Source organism: Argentina silus (assembly GCF_951799395.1).
Source record: "Argentina silus genome assembly, chromosome: 17".
NCBI lineage: Eukaryota > Metazoa > Chordata > Actinopteri > Argentiniformes > Argentinidae > Argentina > Argentina silus.
Window position 1 is genome coordinate 2,470,336 of NC_139671.1, and position 15,534 is coordinate 2,485,869.

Sequence of the window (15,534 nt, forward strand, 5' to 3'; positions counted from 1 at the left end):
CTCTCTCCTAGCTCTCTCTCTCCTAGTTCTCTCTCCTAGCTCTCTCTCTCCTAGCTCTCTCTCCTAGCTCTCTCTCTCCTAGCTCTCTCTCTCCTAGCTCTCTCTCTCCTAGCTCTCTCTCTCCTAGCTCTCTCTCCTAGCTCTCTCTCTCCTAGCTCTCTCTCTCCTAGCTCTCTCTCCTAGCTCTCTCTCCTAGATCTCTCTCCTAGCTCTCTCTCTCTCTCTCCCTCTCTCTCTCTCTCTCCCTCTCTCTCTCTCTCTCTCTCTCTCTCTCTCCCTCTCTCTCTCTCTCTCCTAGCTCTCTCTCTCCTAGCTCTCTCTCCTCTCTGGATTGGGAGTTCGGAGAGAGCTAGAGGTCTGATTTTAGAAGAGTCTCCACTTTACAGCTAAAGAGAGAGGGGGCGGAGGGAGAGAGAGAGAGAGTTGTCTTGTTTTGTTGTTTTGTCATAAATCAATGACACCATAGTCACACAGTCTCATTTGAAAACTCTGCACACTCCTCCTGACTGTGACACATGCTCTGAGTCTACAGAGCTCAGGTCAAGGGTCGTTCCATGTGTGTGCTTCATCATGGCTGGGATCTGTGCAGTGTTGTTCTGCTTAGTGACTGACTGACTGACTCCACAAGTCTCCCCCTGGGGGTTGAAGGAAATCTATGTCCTGCTCTCCTCCCTCCCTCCCTCCCTCCCTCCCTCCTGGGACTACAAGACAACAGCAGGCTCAGGTTATTAACTGTGGACTAATGGAATGGCACTGGTGACTACAGCAGAGATTGGTCGTCTGGGAACCTCCTGTCTGGAAGTCTCTGTTTGACCTACAGTAGTGTATGTGTCATCTGACCTACAGTAGTGTACATCTCATCTGTTTGACCTACAGTAGTGTATGTGTCATCTGTTTGACCTACAGTAGTGTATGTGTCATCTGTTGGACCTACAGTAGTGTATGTGTCATCTGTTGGACCTACAGTAGTGTATGTGTCATCTGACCTACAGTAGTGTATGTGTCATCTGACCTACAGTAGTGTATGTGTCATCTGTTGGACCTACAGTAGTGTATGTGTCATCTGACCTACAGTAGTGTATGTGTCATCTGTTTGACCTAGTGTACGTCTCATCTGTTGGACTAGTGTATGTCTGATCTGTTGGACCTAGTGTATGTCTCATCTGACCTACAGTAGTGTATGTCTCATCTGTTGGACTAGTGTATGTCTCATCTGTTGGACTAGTGTATGTCTGGTCTCAGCACTTTGTTAATGCTGTGTTGTTGTTTGTGTTGTTGACATGTAAACAGGTGGGCTACAGAGCGGTGGCGGTGGAGGTGAGGTCCGCCCATCCATCATGTGAAGCACTCTGATCATAATGGAAAAGCGCTATTTAGAAAATCCGATAAATGATGGATGTCACAATGGCGTCGTAACGAGGACATGTGACGATCAATCACACTTTATTACAGTTTTGATTCCTTCCCCCCGCTGAACTGAATCCTTATCAAACAAACTATCCTTAAAAACCACAACGTCGTCATAATCAATCATCATTCAGACGACTGATATTCGTCAATATTAATAGACCCATTCCCATCATCCTCCCTGTTGTGTTCCTCCTCAAGGACGCCTCAGTTCTCCAGGACAGTGTTGAATATGATTGGTGCAGGCTTCCACATGCTCAGCCTCTTCACTTCCTGGATCTCTAGCGCCCTCTCCTGGAGCCTCCATTTTTCTACATAAGGCATGCTGCACAAATACAGCGCATACATCAGGTAGACAGAAATGAATGAGGAAAATTCATCTAGACATTACATACAACTTAGCACATAAACTATACTATATCATACTGTATGCAGACAAGCTACTAGAAAATGAGGCCAATCAGCAAGGCCTCTTTTCCTGAAAATAGCAAGACTGTCATGATGAAGAGATTCATCTAATCTTACAGACATCTCTATGTTCAACGACGCTTTTAAAAAGGTGTGTGTTGTCATTGGTGACTGCCCACCATGTTTTAGGAGGCGTCTGGAGGGGGATGAAGGTGTCAGCTGTGAATGTAGCCAGAGACCTGAGGGCAGAGGCATTAGACTGTCAGCATTAAACCACAAACAGCACATAACGCATTCATGAACACACACGTTAAAGAACAATAGATGGTAAGTGGGCTTCTTACGACGACCCTACCCTGTATTCTTACAATAACCTAAACCCTCACCCTAACCCTAATCTTAACCATAACGCTGGCCCTAACCATAACCCTAACCCCAATCTCAACTTCAATGGGGTGATGTCCCTACTTGCAAGTAAGGGTCAGCCCCCAAACCCCTGCCCGATCACTCTGCTCTTCCACCTCAGCTGGCCACCTGGCGCAACAGCCTTTACGTGGATGCAGCAGTCGTGCTATTCGGTCATGGTTTTTCACTGTCCTGGCGCCCTGCTGGTGGAACAAGCTTCCCACAGCTATCATGACTGCAGAGTCACTACCTATTTTCCGCCGTAGATTGAAGACCCGTCTCTTCAGGCTACATCTTAACTGTCCCTCCTAAAGACCTCTTCACCCCCACTACCCCTCTTTACAGTTTCTCTGTAAATAAATTAATTTAAAAAAAGCATTGTGACTGCCAATGGCCCCTGGTTCTACCATAGATTTCTTTTTCTTATGATGACTGATGGATAGATAATTCACTTACTAAGACAAATGTATTTGTTGTAAGTCGCTTTGGATAAAGGCGTCTGCTAAATACCATAAATGTGAATGTAAACGTCAGAGTCGGGTCGTCCCAAACATCCCACTTAGCATTTAGCCTGAAAGAACCCTTGATGGTCCAGTGACACTTTACTTGAAGGACCCTCCTGTGAAGTGCAACCCAGCCTTTGGTTCTGTATGTATGTGACTCATTTCCCTAGTGGGTAATACTGATAGTGCAGGCTCTTCACTCTAGCCTACTCTCTGCTTTGAGCTGGACCGTAAAAAAAGACAATAGCGCCACCTGTTGGCCATATGTAGAACGCCATGTCTGCAGATCAAGTAAAAAATGAATAGAATAGACTAGACTAGACTAGACTTGGCCTGAATAAAATAGAATAGGTATAGAATGTGGTCCTCTGTGGCTCAGTTGGTAGAGCATGGTGCTAACACCGCTTAGATTGTGGGTTCGATTCCTGCTGGGACCATATATACTGAAAAATGTATGCACTCACTGCAATGTAAGTCGCTTTGTATGAAAGCGTCAGCTGAATGGCATATATAGAATAGAAAAGAACAAGAATGAGCTAAGCCTGCATCCTGACTGAAAACCATGCATTATCCACATAATAACTTCAGGTAATGAAAGAGCTCACCCAAAGTTAGTTGTAGGTAATGAAAGAGCTCACCCAAAGGTAGTTGTAGGTAATGTGGAGCCGAACTTGTGGAAGTCAGGACTGAACTCAGGGGTCAGGTAGGGCCTGGAGCCTGTGGCTGAGTGGCAGGTCAACTTGACTGCAATGGAAGAACAACAATGATGTTGTTATAACTGGAGTTATTACAGCATAACTACAAAGGCGTCAGGGCAACTTAATGTCAATTGTTTCTCGTATTGAGAGATTTTACGTCGATTGAACAAACCAGATAAAATATAATCTGAAACTCATTTATCAAAATACATAGGTGGCCTATCAGTCATGCTAATGAAATAATAATAACTTAATTTAATTAAAGCTATTTTTGTTGCAAAATGTTTTGTTGCACTTGACAATATTTCACCTGACAGCTATCATGCATGATTTATACTTCCAACCTTCGACAACATTACAACTGTACTTCTACACAAGTGGAGGCTGCTGGAGGTAGAAATCGGAGGCCCGGCTCATTGTAATGAATGGAACAGAATATGGAATGGTATCAAACACGTGCATTAGAATGAGCCCCGTCTTCCGATTTCTACCTCCACCAGCCTCCCCTGGTCTCCACACACCTGGTTTCTTCCTCCCGATGGTGGACTCCAGCGTCCTCTCCGAGGAGCACCTCAGGGCTCTGTGGTGGTGACCCCCGTCCAGGAGGCACCTCTTCCCAGCGTGGAAGGTTCTAGGCTGGCCAAAGTTGGGGTAGAATGTCCACTCGGTTTGGGACACCATGTTAGCCTCTACAAAAACATGTATCGGATCTAAATTATGGTTCCATCTGGTTTGACATGAAATGACTTCCAAGACATTTTGTTTCCTAATGTCACATGTCTAGGTTTTGACATGGTTTGCAACAAGAGGACTTCTCTAACAATGGATTACATCATGAAGTGGTCTTTGTGATGTCATACTGTGCGTTCAAGAGTGGTCATCAACATGTATCGATATGGTGATAATTATGACAGATTACTGAGTCACAAGAGCCATTCCCTCTGCCGCACTGTGAGAGGATGAGACTAATAACCACTAATAAAATACATTATGGTAGAACTTTTAATCAGCTGTACATGTAGCCTTCTTAACAGAGCCCAGATGACTCACGTGGGAATGACCTCAGCAGCCTGGTGTGTTCTGGGAACCTGACGTCTTTGATCTGGGGGAGGGGAGCATCACGGTAGTGAGGCTCGGGCAGCCACCGCAGGCGAGACCTCCAGTCAAGGTCACACCTGACAGGGTAGGATGGGGTAGAGTAGGGTAGTGTAGGGTAGAGTAGAGTAGAGTAGAGTAGAGTAGGGTAGTGTAGTGTAGTGTAGGGTAGAGTAGGGTAGAGATTACAGTAGGGTAGGGCAGGGTAGGGTAGAGTAGAGTAGAGTAGAATAGAGTAGGGTAGGGTAGAGTAGGGTAGAATAGAGTAGGGTAGAGTAGAGTAGAATAGGGTAGGGTAGGGTAGAGTAGAATAGGGTAGGGTAGAATAGAGTAGGGTAGAATAGAGTAGGGTAGAGTAGAGTAGAGTAGGGTAGAATAGAGTAGGGTAGAGTAGAGTAGAGTAGAGTAGAGTAGGGTAGAATAGAGTAGGGTAGAGTAGAGTAGAGTAGAGTAGAGTAGAGTAGAGTAGAGTAGGGTAGAATAGAGTAGGGTAGAATAGAGTAGAGTAGAGTAGGGTAGAGTAGTGTAGGGTAGGGTAGGGTAGAATAGAGTAGGGTAGAATAGAGTAGGGTAGAGTAGAGTAGGGTAGAGTAGAGTAGAATAGGGTAGGGTAGGGTAGAGTAGGGTAGAATAGAGTAGGGTAGAATAGAATAGAGTAGGGTAGGGTAGAGTTAAGTACAGTATATGAGAAGGTAAAGTAAGGGTCAATGGTCTCCAACACCAACCCCTGGTCCTGGAGACTAAAGCCACACACGATACAACTCATGAACTATTTATCATGACGTGAATGAACTGAATTAAGGCCAACGTGGATGACCACTGTCCTTGGTTAGTGAGCCATAGAGGGACACTGACAGAGTGTCAGAGGGAGGGAGGGAGGGAGAAAGAGAGAGAGAGAGAGACAGGGAGAGCTGAGCTACCATGTAGAGGAGTGACAGTGCAGGATCAGTGTTTGTGGCAGGCAGGCTCGTCTGACATTGTGACATCTCAGCTGGTGAGTCATACACTGTATGAGACACAACAGTGCTGTCAGAATGCCATTGTGACACACCAGACACCCAGACGTCTAGAACTGTTCCATCTCCAAGGACCCAGAGACACAGTTACAATAGTTCTTCCCAGATACACTTCAGAGTGATGGGAACAGAGATCTCAGACGCCCAGAGACACTTACTAATGAGCATTTTCCTGTTTGGTTTCCTCATGGTCAGCAAAAAAGGCTCTTCTTCAAATCAGGCCACTCACCTCTTTAGACAGGCCTTCTTCTACAGTAGGTTGATTTTGGTTGTTTTTAGGGTCTTGTTTGTGTTTGTGTTTCTTAACACACTCAACTGTGTGTGTGTTGAGATCGTACAAATGACCAGCGTGTTACAAATAATTATTACGAAAACAAAATAAGAGTAATCAGCTTATTTATACTTTGAACATCTCCAAATGTAGACCTAGTAGGCTTATGCCATTGTACAGTGTGGAATAGTTACTCATGGTCGTGAATAGTTACTATAGTTACCATTGTCACAGCAACATCAATGACTGCAAGATATTACATCAAAGGAATACTGGGATAGATAGATAAGTAGAACTTCATTTTTTCCCCAGAGGGAACTTCTTATGTGGAGTGGAAGGCAACAACAGTGTTAAGGCTGGTCGTACCCACCCTCACCCTCTCTGTGAGTGTTCTAGCAGACCTGCTCACCGCCTGCCCGTCACTAAGCTACCGTAGCCTACAACCGAACTGTAGAAAAAGAGAGATCGCACACATTCATAGACAATGCGTGCTAAACAGCCTGGGCCTAGGAACTATTGCATAAATATATTGTTTATAATCCATTTAAACCATAGTAGGCCTACGTGTACCCTTTGAATGCGAAAATTCAACCAATGTTCAATGTTGTTCAGTGGTCGGTCACTCACTCGGTTAGCTTGGGTTCTACGTGCCGTATGTGCGGTCTGTACTGTCTCTCCTGCCCGGGCGAGCAGCGCCGACCGTGGGCTCTGGTCAGCTGGTCCGACGCGCCAGCACAATGCATCCCGGAGCCGGTGAGAGCTTTTACGCAAGACTTCGTGAAGTCATATTTTGTGAAAATACATTGTCCTGAAATTCTACATTACGTAGGGGAACACGTTTTAGTGGTTCTCAGCAGTCCAGAATATCCAACATCAGGCCTACTACAATAAACTATTGTTAACGCTCGCTGTCAACACCAAAACACACAGGTGATATGCCGTTGCTAGGGGAAGAGGACAAACTTGGTCTGTGTGTGAGGGGAAAGTGGAGGGTTTATTAGTTATATAGCAAAGCATGACTTTAACCTAGTGTATACGCTTTGCTATCGACAATTTAAGAAACCTGATACATAGTCGTCATAATTGGCTTTTTTTGCGCGATGAATCGTGCACTGTTTTTGTCACATATAATTCTGTCTAAAAAGCGGTGGTAGTTCTTACATTTTAGAGTCACACGATGGCGCCAGCAGATAGGCCTGGATGTGTTCATACCTTTTTTGGGTTTTTCTAATGAAATGGCCTCAAAGGTCGCCTTTTGTTGATACATCAAACGATGGGTTTACATGCGATCCAGGTGCACACAGTATGGTGAGTGTCATTAGGCTCCAATTCACATCAGTTCACATTGATTGAATCACCTGTGATATCCCATCGCTTTGGTGGTGTTGTGTGATTTGAAACCATAGAACCATTTTGTACCTGAAACATTTTTTTTACCTGAGACTACAACATGGAACCATCTGAGGTTCTTAAGACATAAACACGGTTCTTCCATGATTCATAAATGGCACCCATACCTGGTTCTACTTAGAACCATTTAGAGAACCACACATGGCTCTTTCATAGGAACCGTGTACAATGGTTCTAAAGAGCATTTTTAGGGGTGCCTTATAGGTATCAGAGCATGGAATCTATTTGGTTTGTTATATATAGAGCTGTTAGTTCTAAGAGTCTGGTTTATCTAGCTACACAAATACAAACACTTACATATATTACACTATTGTCGATGAACTACTGTATCAATCATTAAGAAAACTGCATGTGCTTTTGTAGGCTACAGTACGGGAAGAGACGGGCAAACACCTTCGCCTTGAACCTACATTAGCCGACAGTCGAGTAGCTTGGACGCTGGCCCTTTAAATCCACCTGTTACGGCGCCACTGCCTGCGCCGTCGGTTTGGTGGAGCTGCACGGTAACGACGGTTCGAAGACGGCGGTCAGAAGTGTTCGCGTAGTGCCAGGAATGTAGCGAGCTTTGGGGAGCTCTTGTTTTTGATAGCGTCACATGGTACAATTATTTATATTCAGTCGCTGAGTGGATTACCTTTGCTTATCAGATGACACCTTCTTATCAGGCATGTTTTTGCGCATAATCTGGATCTCTTAATATCAATTTTGTAGACGTCGGTTGGACTCATATGTTTCTATGTGTTTCTCTTCGCACATTGAGGGGATTCTTGACACGTCTGTGCGTTTTCATCATGCCAGGTCTCCTGCTATGATGTTTTAATTGAGAAGCTGAGCGGCAACACGTTTGACTTCAAAGTGAGAGACCGCGAAAACGGACGCGCGTTACGGTGGAGAGGGACAGAGACATTCTGCAACAATTTGTTGAAAACACACTGGACAAAGTGATGGTGTCGTTACCGTCTCCGTTGGCCACGGCACCCTAATTAATTGTACTTTTTTTTTTTTGGTTTGATCCACGTGTTGTTCAATGATGTTCACCTTTGCTGCCTTCTGCTATATGCTGTCACTGGTCCTCTGCGCTTCCCTCATCTTCTTCGCGATATGGCATGTAAGTGTGGATTCGTGACTTCTTCCGATTCATGACGTTCAGAGTTTGTTAAGGGTAGATCAAAGTCGTGAGGCATTCGGGGAATCGAGTGGGGGAGATCGATAACCGGGTATTGTGCGTAATTGTGTCAGACATTTCCCCTCGTACGCCAGTCACTGAATAGCCTACTGTACAATATGTCATGTATTTAAATGGTCCCGTCTCAGTGTCCGTCCTTCCAACCGTATGAACTCCACCAGCTGTGTCTGGCTAAACGTTTTCTCATCCCCTAATATGACAGGTGCGCACCTGTGTCTTGAGGAACAACGAGCCCGACACAGCGTCCCCAGCAGCCAGCGTGCATCTCCATCCAATTCCGTTTATACAATTCTAAAGCCGACTGGATTTTAAATTATTTTATTTGTGTATTATTATCATATTTGCAGACCTATTTGAGTCGATCGTACGGTCCCTCCAACATTCTCCAGCACCGTTGAATCTCACAGGCGCTATGATTGATTGAAGCAATAACAATGCGCACCGCTCAGGATCAATTAAGAGACGATGTACACGCTGTTCCAATTGAGCCTATTTCCATCCCCGTTCCTCTCTGTTCTATTTGTGCTTTTTTTGTCTTTGTTGAAATCGAGCCCAGAGACTGTGCAACACAGAAACGTCAATAGGTACGACACACCACATTTTTAATGATAATCAAATTATTTGCTCTCGGAGCGCTCCCTCGCTCATGCGGGGCTTTATGTAAAGGCAGATTTGGGTCAGGACTCACAGCCTATTGCCCCGGGCTTGCCTTTGCATAGCAACAACAAACCTGAGACGGAAACTGAGCATCAGGTTTGCTGAACCCAGTCAGTTACAGCCATGGCATCTGTCTGTCTGTCTGTCTGTCTGTGAGGCTGTCTGTCTGTCTGTGAGGCTGTCTGTCTGTGAGTCCCACAGAGGACAAACAGACAAACTGACAGATACAGCAGTCGTGCTCCTATCTCATGGTGTACTTGTAAAATAGATGTATATCTCTCTGTGACTCATATATCAAAAAGAAGATACCATCACATCTGTAATGAGACTAGAGAATGAGAGATTACAGTACAGTATGTTTAAAGGGGCAATCTGGGATCGGTACGTCCATTTTTAGACTTTTCAATTAATGATATATAGCCATTGATACCTAAAGAATATAACCTTTGAATGCCTCATGAACATAGATTAAGTGCCTTTCCCCATCAGAGCCCAACACATAAGCTTGATTTACTCCACTGATTGTAAGCAATGTCCTTGTAAACAAACAATACATCACTTCAGAACACGGTTGAAACGATCATTTTCACATATCACGGATAGTCAGTCATCTCAACCGCACCGTAGCACCGTCCATGCGTTGGAGAGTGGCTACATTTCTCCAGCCTCATCCCTCGGCTGTCCACCAGCGGACGAGGAGACCGCCGCCTTTTGTTATTGTTTGAATCCCAGATCGCCCCTTTCATGTGAGCCGATAGGAAAGGAGGGAGTATCTGCCAGGTAAACAACAACACATGACGTGCCGTTGTTTGAGCTGCTGCCACTTGACCGCGGCTCCCTCGTTAAAGAGATCTCACCATGACCCACTTGACCGCGGCTCCCTCGTTAAAGAGATCTCACCATGACCCACTTGACCGCGGCTCCCTCGTTAGAGAGATCTCACCGCGACCCACTTGACCATGGCTCCCTCGTTAAATAGATCTCACCGCGACCCACTTGGATACGTGGCTCCCTCGTTAAAGAGATCTCACCACGGCCCACTTGGATACGTGAAGGATAGATAAAAGGACAGACAAAAGGAGAGATAAAAGGATTGATACCATCGAAGGAAGATGTAACAGAAGACACCGTCACACGATAGCACACATTTGTAATGAGAATGAGGTGAAGGAGTGAGAGAAGAAGACAGTTTATTTCATGTTTCATCTTCTCTAGTCTTCTCCCCCCCCGAAAGCTGCGTTCCTGCTGTAGATGTTTTATAGTGCTTCTGATGGCAGAGTGGAGATGTCTGCAGCTCAGCAGGCTGAATCTCACACACACACACACACACACACACACACACACACACACACACACACACACACACACACACACACACACACACACACACACACACACACACAGACACAGAGATACACAGACAGAGACACAGTGTGTGTGTGTGTGTGTGTGTGTGTGTGTGTGTGTGTGTGTGTGTGTGTGTGTGTGTGTGTGTGTGTGTGTGTGTGTGTGAATGAATGAGAGTCAGTCTGCTGAGCTGCAGACATCTACAGCAGGAATGCTGCTTTTGGGGGGAGAAGACTGGAGTGTTTGGGAGGGGTGTGGGGGGGGGGGTGTGTGTGGGGGGGGGTGTCTCTATTCTAAGGTTATTCAGAGTTGAAAAACATGCACACACTCACACTCACACACACTCAGACAGCACTCGTGAATAGAATGAGAGAATAGCCTGTCATGTGTCGTCTGGGGGCACGTGAAATAGATGCATTTGGAATAGGCTGCCCCTATCATATTAATTAAGCCTGCCATCCTGTTTCATCCAGTCAGCATCTGAGTGACTTGAACACAGTAGTAGCCTCTTCAGTCTGACACTGTTATGTTCCCATGCAAGGTATAGAACCGTGGTTAAACTCCGTCTCATCAGTCAATCATATCTGACAACCTTTGTTTATTTATTATTTGTTTATTTGTGTATTTATTTTATTTGGCATTCTGTGTCTGTCTGTGTTCATTCTAATTCATTCTAATTCATAGCTCTCTGATCTACTCATTCATGTCCCTCAGAGCTGAAGGTATATAAACTCTCTGAAGATGTTATAATCATGTGTTCCTCAGAGCTGAAGGTATATAAACTCTCTGAAGGTGTTATAATCATATGTGTTCCTCAGAGCTGAAGGTATATAAACTCTCTGAAGGTGTTATAATCATGTGTTCCTCAGAGCTGAAGGTATATAAACTCTCTGAAGATGTTATAATCATGTGTTCCTCAGAGCTGAAGGTATATAAACTCTTCTCTGAAGGTGTTATAATCATGTGTTCCTCAGAGCTGCAGGTATATAAACTCTCTGAAGATGTTATAATCATGTGTTCCTCAGAGCTGAAGGTATATAAACTCTTCTCTGAAGGTGTTATAATCATATGTGTTCCTCAGAGCTGAAGGTATATAAACTCTTCTCTGAAGGTGTTATAATCATATGTGTTCCTCAGAGCTGAAGGTATATAAACTCCTCTCTGAAGGTGTTATAATCATGTGTTCCTCAGAGCTGCAGGTATATAAACTCTTCTCTGAAGGTGTTATAATCATGTGTTCCTCAGAGCTGAAGGTATATAAACTCTCTGAAGGTGTTATAATCATATGCGTTCTCAGAGCTGAAGGTATATAAACTCTTCTCTGAAGGTGTTATAATCATATGCGTTCTCAGAGCTGAAGGTATATAAACTCTTCTCTGAAGGTGTTATAACCATATGCGTTCTCAGAGCTGAAGGTAGTCAGTCAGTCAGTAGGAAGGACATTTGATTATCGGCTGATATCATTCATCACTGCGTCCCAACAGGCCTTCCCATGGTGCCCTGGGCCTGTACTGTACCCTACTGTAGTGGAGGTGTCAGTGACAGATGAGACGGGAATCAGGAAGTACCCTGACTGATGGATACGGCTCGTTAAGCTGTCATGTCCAAGGCCTCAGACACGGACACAGATTCACTGATGCTCTCCCCAGTCCAACACCGGACCAGGGACTACAGCTGAAAATTAGCCAATTGACTGAAGCATTTACAGTAATGATTACAAATGTGCATTTTCGCTGTAAAACTAAACTGAATACAAATAATAATAATTATAAAAAAAAAAAAAATCTAGACTAAAACACCAAATGACACTAAAAGACCAGTTTTAGTGGGATCAGTGCTTTTACTCTGTTGGAGAGATCTGGGAGAGTCTTTTGGTCATTTTCCTTAGAAAAAAAAGATGAATATCTCTGTAATAATATGCTGCATTCATGAGCTGGAGACTGAACGCCGTGTCTATCTGCAGTTAAACCTGTGTGACAAAGACCGGCTGAAGGCCAGCGTTCACACGGTTTGTCTGGCCGGCAACGCTTGACTCAACAGGATACACACGTTACAAGAGAAATGAAACGTAGAGACCAGATCAATTGGCTGACGGAGCCCGAGCCCGAGCCCGAGGTGAATCAATAGTGAGATAATCCTATTGGATGGTCACTCAGTCTAGTCCACGACAACCAATCACACCTCACTGGCTGGGTTCTAACCAGATTGAACGATCTGGAACCTGGGGGGGGGGGGGGGGGGCTGGAGGGGGGAGGGGGAGGGGATCAATCTGGCTTTAATCCCAGGTACACCATCACTCAGGGGGCTGCGTGCAGCAGAGATTAGAGGGTATTTTAATGAACAGACAAGGTGAAGCGCGTTCCTCCTCCCGTGTCCGACGCTCACAGACAGAGAAGGGTGATTTCCTGCCTGAGTGATTTCCTCCCGTGTTCCAGGCATGGTCCCTAGCGTGTTATGGGGGGGGGGGGGGGGCGTTGGCGTGGGTCCGCGATCCGCTCCTGTCACGCCGTACCGTACAGTGGTTCATAGGGAAACCCCCCCTCTGTGGCACGGGAGGCTGGTGGAGGTAGAAATTGGAGGTCGGGCTCTTTGTAATGCATGGAACGGAATGAGGAACGGTATCAAACACTCCCCCGGCCTCCCCTGGTGTTCTACCTCCCCCAGCCTCCCCTGGTGGTCTACCTCCCCCGGCCTCCCCTGGTGTGTAGGTATGAGGTAGATATCCGCTGGTGGAACAGAGGGCATATGTGAAGTATAACGTTATTGGATGTTTTTTTTTTTGATGAATCAGTCATGATTCACGGTCCCACACGAACGCAAGCACACACGAACGCACGCACACACACACACACACACACCCCTGGCTCAGACCTCACACTGATTCTCTAACAAGTACAGGACATTTATTTCCGGGCCTAACGGGGGTGCAGTGTGAAGGATCTTTCACACCAGTAACTCACAGACGCATCTACTCAACGACACTGCCCTCAGAGGGACAGGAAGCTGTCTGCCGTGGCAGGGATTTACAGCTTGTTTTTTCCTGACATTACACGGCAGAACATAACCCTTTATTCTGGAGTCAGTTCTAAGAAGCAGCTCTCAGACCCTCTGATGAATGAGTTTGGCTAAGTTACTCTTGCCGGTCTCCTGGAACACAGGAACAGTATCTGACGATGGATCTTTCTGAAGCTGGTCCAAATCCAACACCTTTTTGGAGACCAACGTTTGGTTCCACAGCAGTGGCTCTGTCAGAGAGTCAGGTTAGCCTCTGCCTGTGTAGCAGAGGTGGTTTGGAACCACTCTCCCGTAATCAGTAGCCTCGCTGTATAGCCCAGCTTGGCTTTAGCTCAGCGGGCTACGGCCCGTGCTGAAGAGGGGGAGGCCTAGGTTCAAACCCCCGCGGGTCACGTTCCCTCTGGTTGGTTGTACATTGTCTTCCCTGTGTTCATTAGTCTCTCACCGCTGGTCATCCGTCAGCTGGTCATCCGTCAGCTGGTCATCCGTCAGCTGGTCATCCGTCAGCTTGACATCACTTCCATCCACTCTCACTGCTCTTATTGCTGCGCTGACCTGCAGCTCTGTGAATCTAGATGTTACCAACCAACCCACCCCCCCTCCTCCTCCTACTCCTCTCCTCCTCTCCTCCTCCTCTCCTCCCCCCCTCCTCCTCCTACTCCTCTCCTCCTCTCCTCCTCCTCTCCTCCCCCCCTCCTCCTCCTACTCCTCTCCTCCTCTCCTCCTCCTCTCCTCCCCCCCTCCTCCTCCTACTCCTCTCCTCCTCCTCTCCTCCTCTCCTCCTCCTCCTCCTCTCCTCCTCTCCTCCTCCTCCTCCTCCTCCTCTCCTTCTCTCCTCCTCTCTTCCTCTCCTCCTCTCCTCCTCCTACTCCTCTCCTCCTCTCCTCCTCCTCTCCTCCTCTCCTCCTCCTCCTCTCCTCCTACTCCTCTCCTCCTCCTCCTCCTCTCCTCCTCCTCCTCCTCCTCCTCCTCTCCTCCTCCTACTCCTCTCCTCCTCCTCCTCCTCCTCTCCTCCTCTCCTCCTCTCCTCCTCCTCCTCCTCCTCTCCTGGCGGGAGATAGGATGTGTTTTGCTACTCTGAGCCGGAGGAGGGAATAAACACCATCCGTGACTCTGTCTGCCAGGCCGGTCTGTGGAGATAGGGGCTTGGGGCAGGCACACACAGATGTGAGCATGTCTAAGACCAGTCATCCATGAGGGCGCGGAACAAAAACAGCCTTCTCCCCCAGTCCCCTCTCCCCCAGTCCCTCTCCCCCAGCCCCTTCTCCCCCAGTCCCTCTCCCCCAGTCCCTCTCCCCCAGTCCCTCTCCCTCAGTCCCACTCCCCCAGGTCTTCTCCCCCAGTCCCCCTCTCTCTCCCCCAGTCCCTCTCCCCCAGTCCCTCTCCCCCAGTCCCCCTCTCTCTCTCCCAGTCCCTCTCCCCCAGTCCCTCTCCCCCAGTCCCTCTCCCTCAGTCCCACTCCCCCAGGTCTTCTCCCCCAGTCCCCCTCTCTCTCCCCCAGTCCCTCTCCCCCAGTCCCTCTCCCCCAGTCCCTCTCCCCCAGTCCCTCTCCCTCAGTCCCACTCCCCCAGGTCTTCTCCCCCAGTCCCCCTCTCTCTCCCCCAGTCCCTCTCCCCCAGTCCCCCTCTCTCTCTCCCAGTCCCTCTCCCCCAGGCCCTCTCCCCCAGTCCCTCTCCCCCAGTCCCTCTCCCCCAGTCCCTCTCCCCCAGTCCCTTCCCCAGTCCCTTCCCCAGTCCCTCTCCCCCAGTCCCTCTCCCCCAGGCCCTCTCCCCCAGTCCCTCTCCCCCAGTCCCTTCCCCAGTCCCTCTCCCCCAGTCCCTTCCCAGTCCCTCTCCCCCAGTCCCTCCCCCAGTCCCTCTCCCCCAGCCCCTTCTCCCCCAGTCCCTCCCCCCAGGCCCTCTCCCTCAGTCTCCCTCTCCCCCAGTTCCCTCTCAGGGGTCGTTGGAGTGGAGCGAGGGGGGAGGAAACCTTCTCCTGAAGCGGTGTTCTTCTCCATGCTTCGGTTTTTTCAGTTTGTTTCAGTCGAGTGTTTTGAAGAGGAGAGGCCGGAGTGACGTTTCAGGTCACGGTCGCTGTCTTCAGTCACAGGTTCTGGCCGTGGTGTTGCAGTCAGCTT

General features: G+C 47.6%; 2 protein-coding genes across 2 annotated transcripts in view; one reads left to right on the top strand and one right to left on the bottom strand.

Annotated features, from left to right (window-relative positions):
* Positions 1–1,614: 1,614 nt before the first annotated feature.
* spats1 (spermatogenesis associated serine rich 1) lies at positions 1,615–6,546 on the bottom strand (the record flags this gene model as incomplete). The annotated part of the gene is made up of 6 exons (XM_083688756.1): positions 1,615–1,732; positions 1,995–2,054; positions 3,362–3,467; positions 3,943–4,110; positions 4,472–4,596; positions 6,431–6,546. 6 exons carry the CDS (start codon positions 6,544–6,546, stop codon positions 1,615–1,617), a joined length of 693 nt encoding a protein of 230 aa, XP_083544882.1.
* Positions 6,547–8,243: 1,697 nt separating this feature from the next.
* The window catches only part of cnih3 (cornichon family AMPA receptor auxiliary protein 3), a gene marked incomplete at both ends in the record, with an annotated part of 47,529 nt that continues 40,238 nt past the window's right edge, over positions 8,244–15,534 (top strand). Inside the window, 2 exon segments of the mRNA XM_083688757.1 lie at positions 8,244–8,336; positions 8,340–8,375. Coding sequence (XP_083544883.1) covers positions 8,244–8,336; positions 8,340–8,375 — 129 coding nt within the window.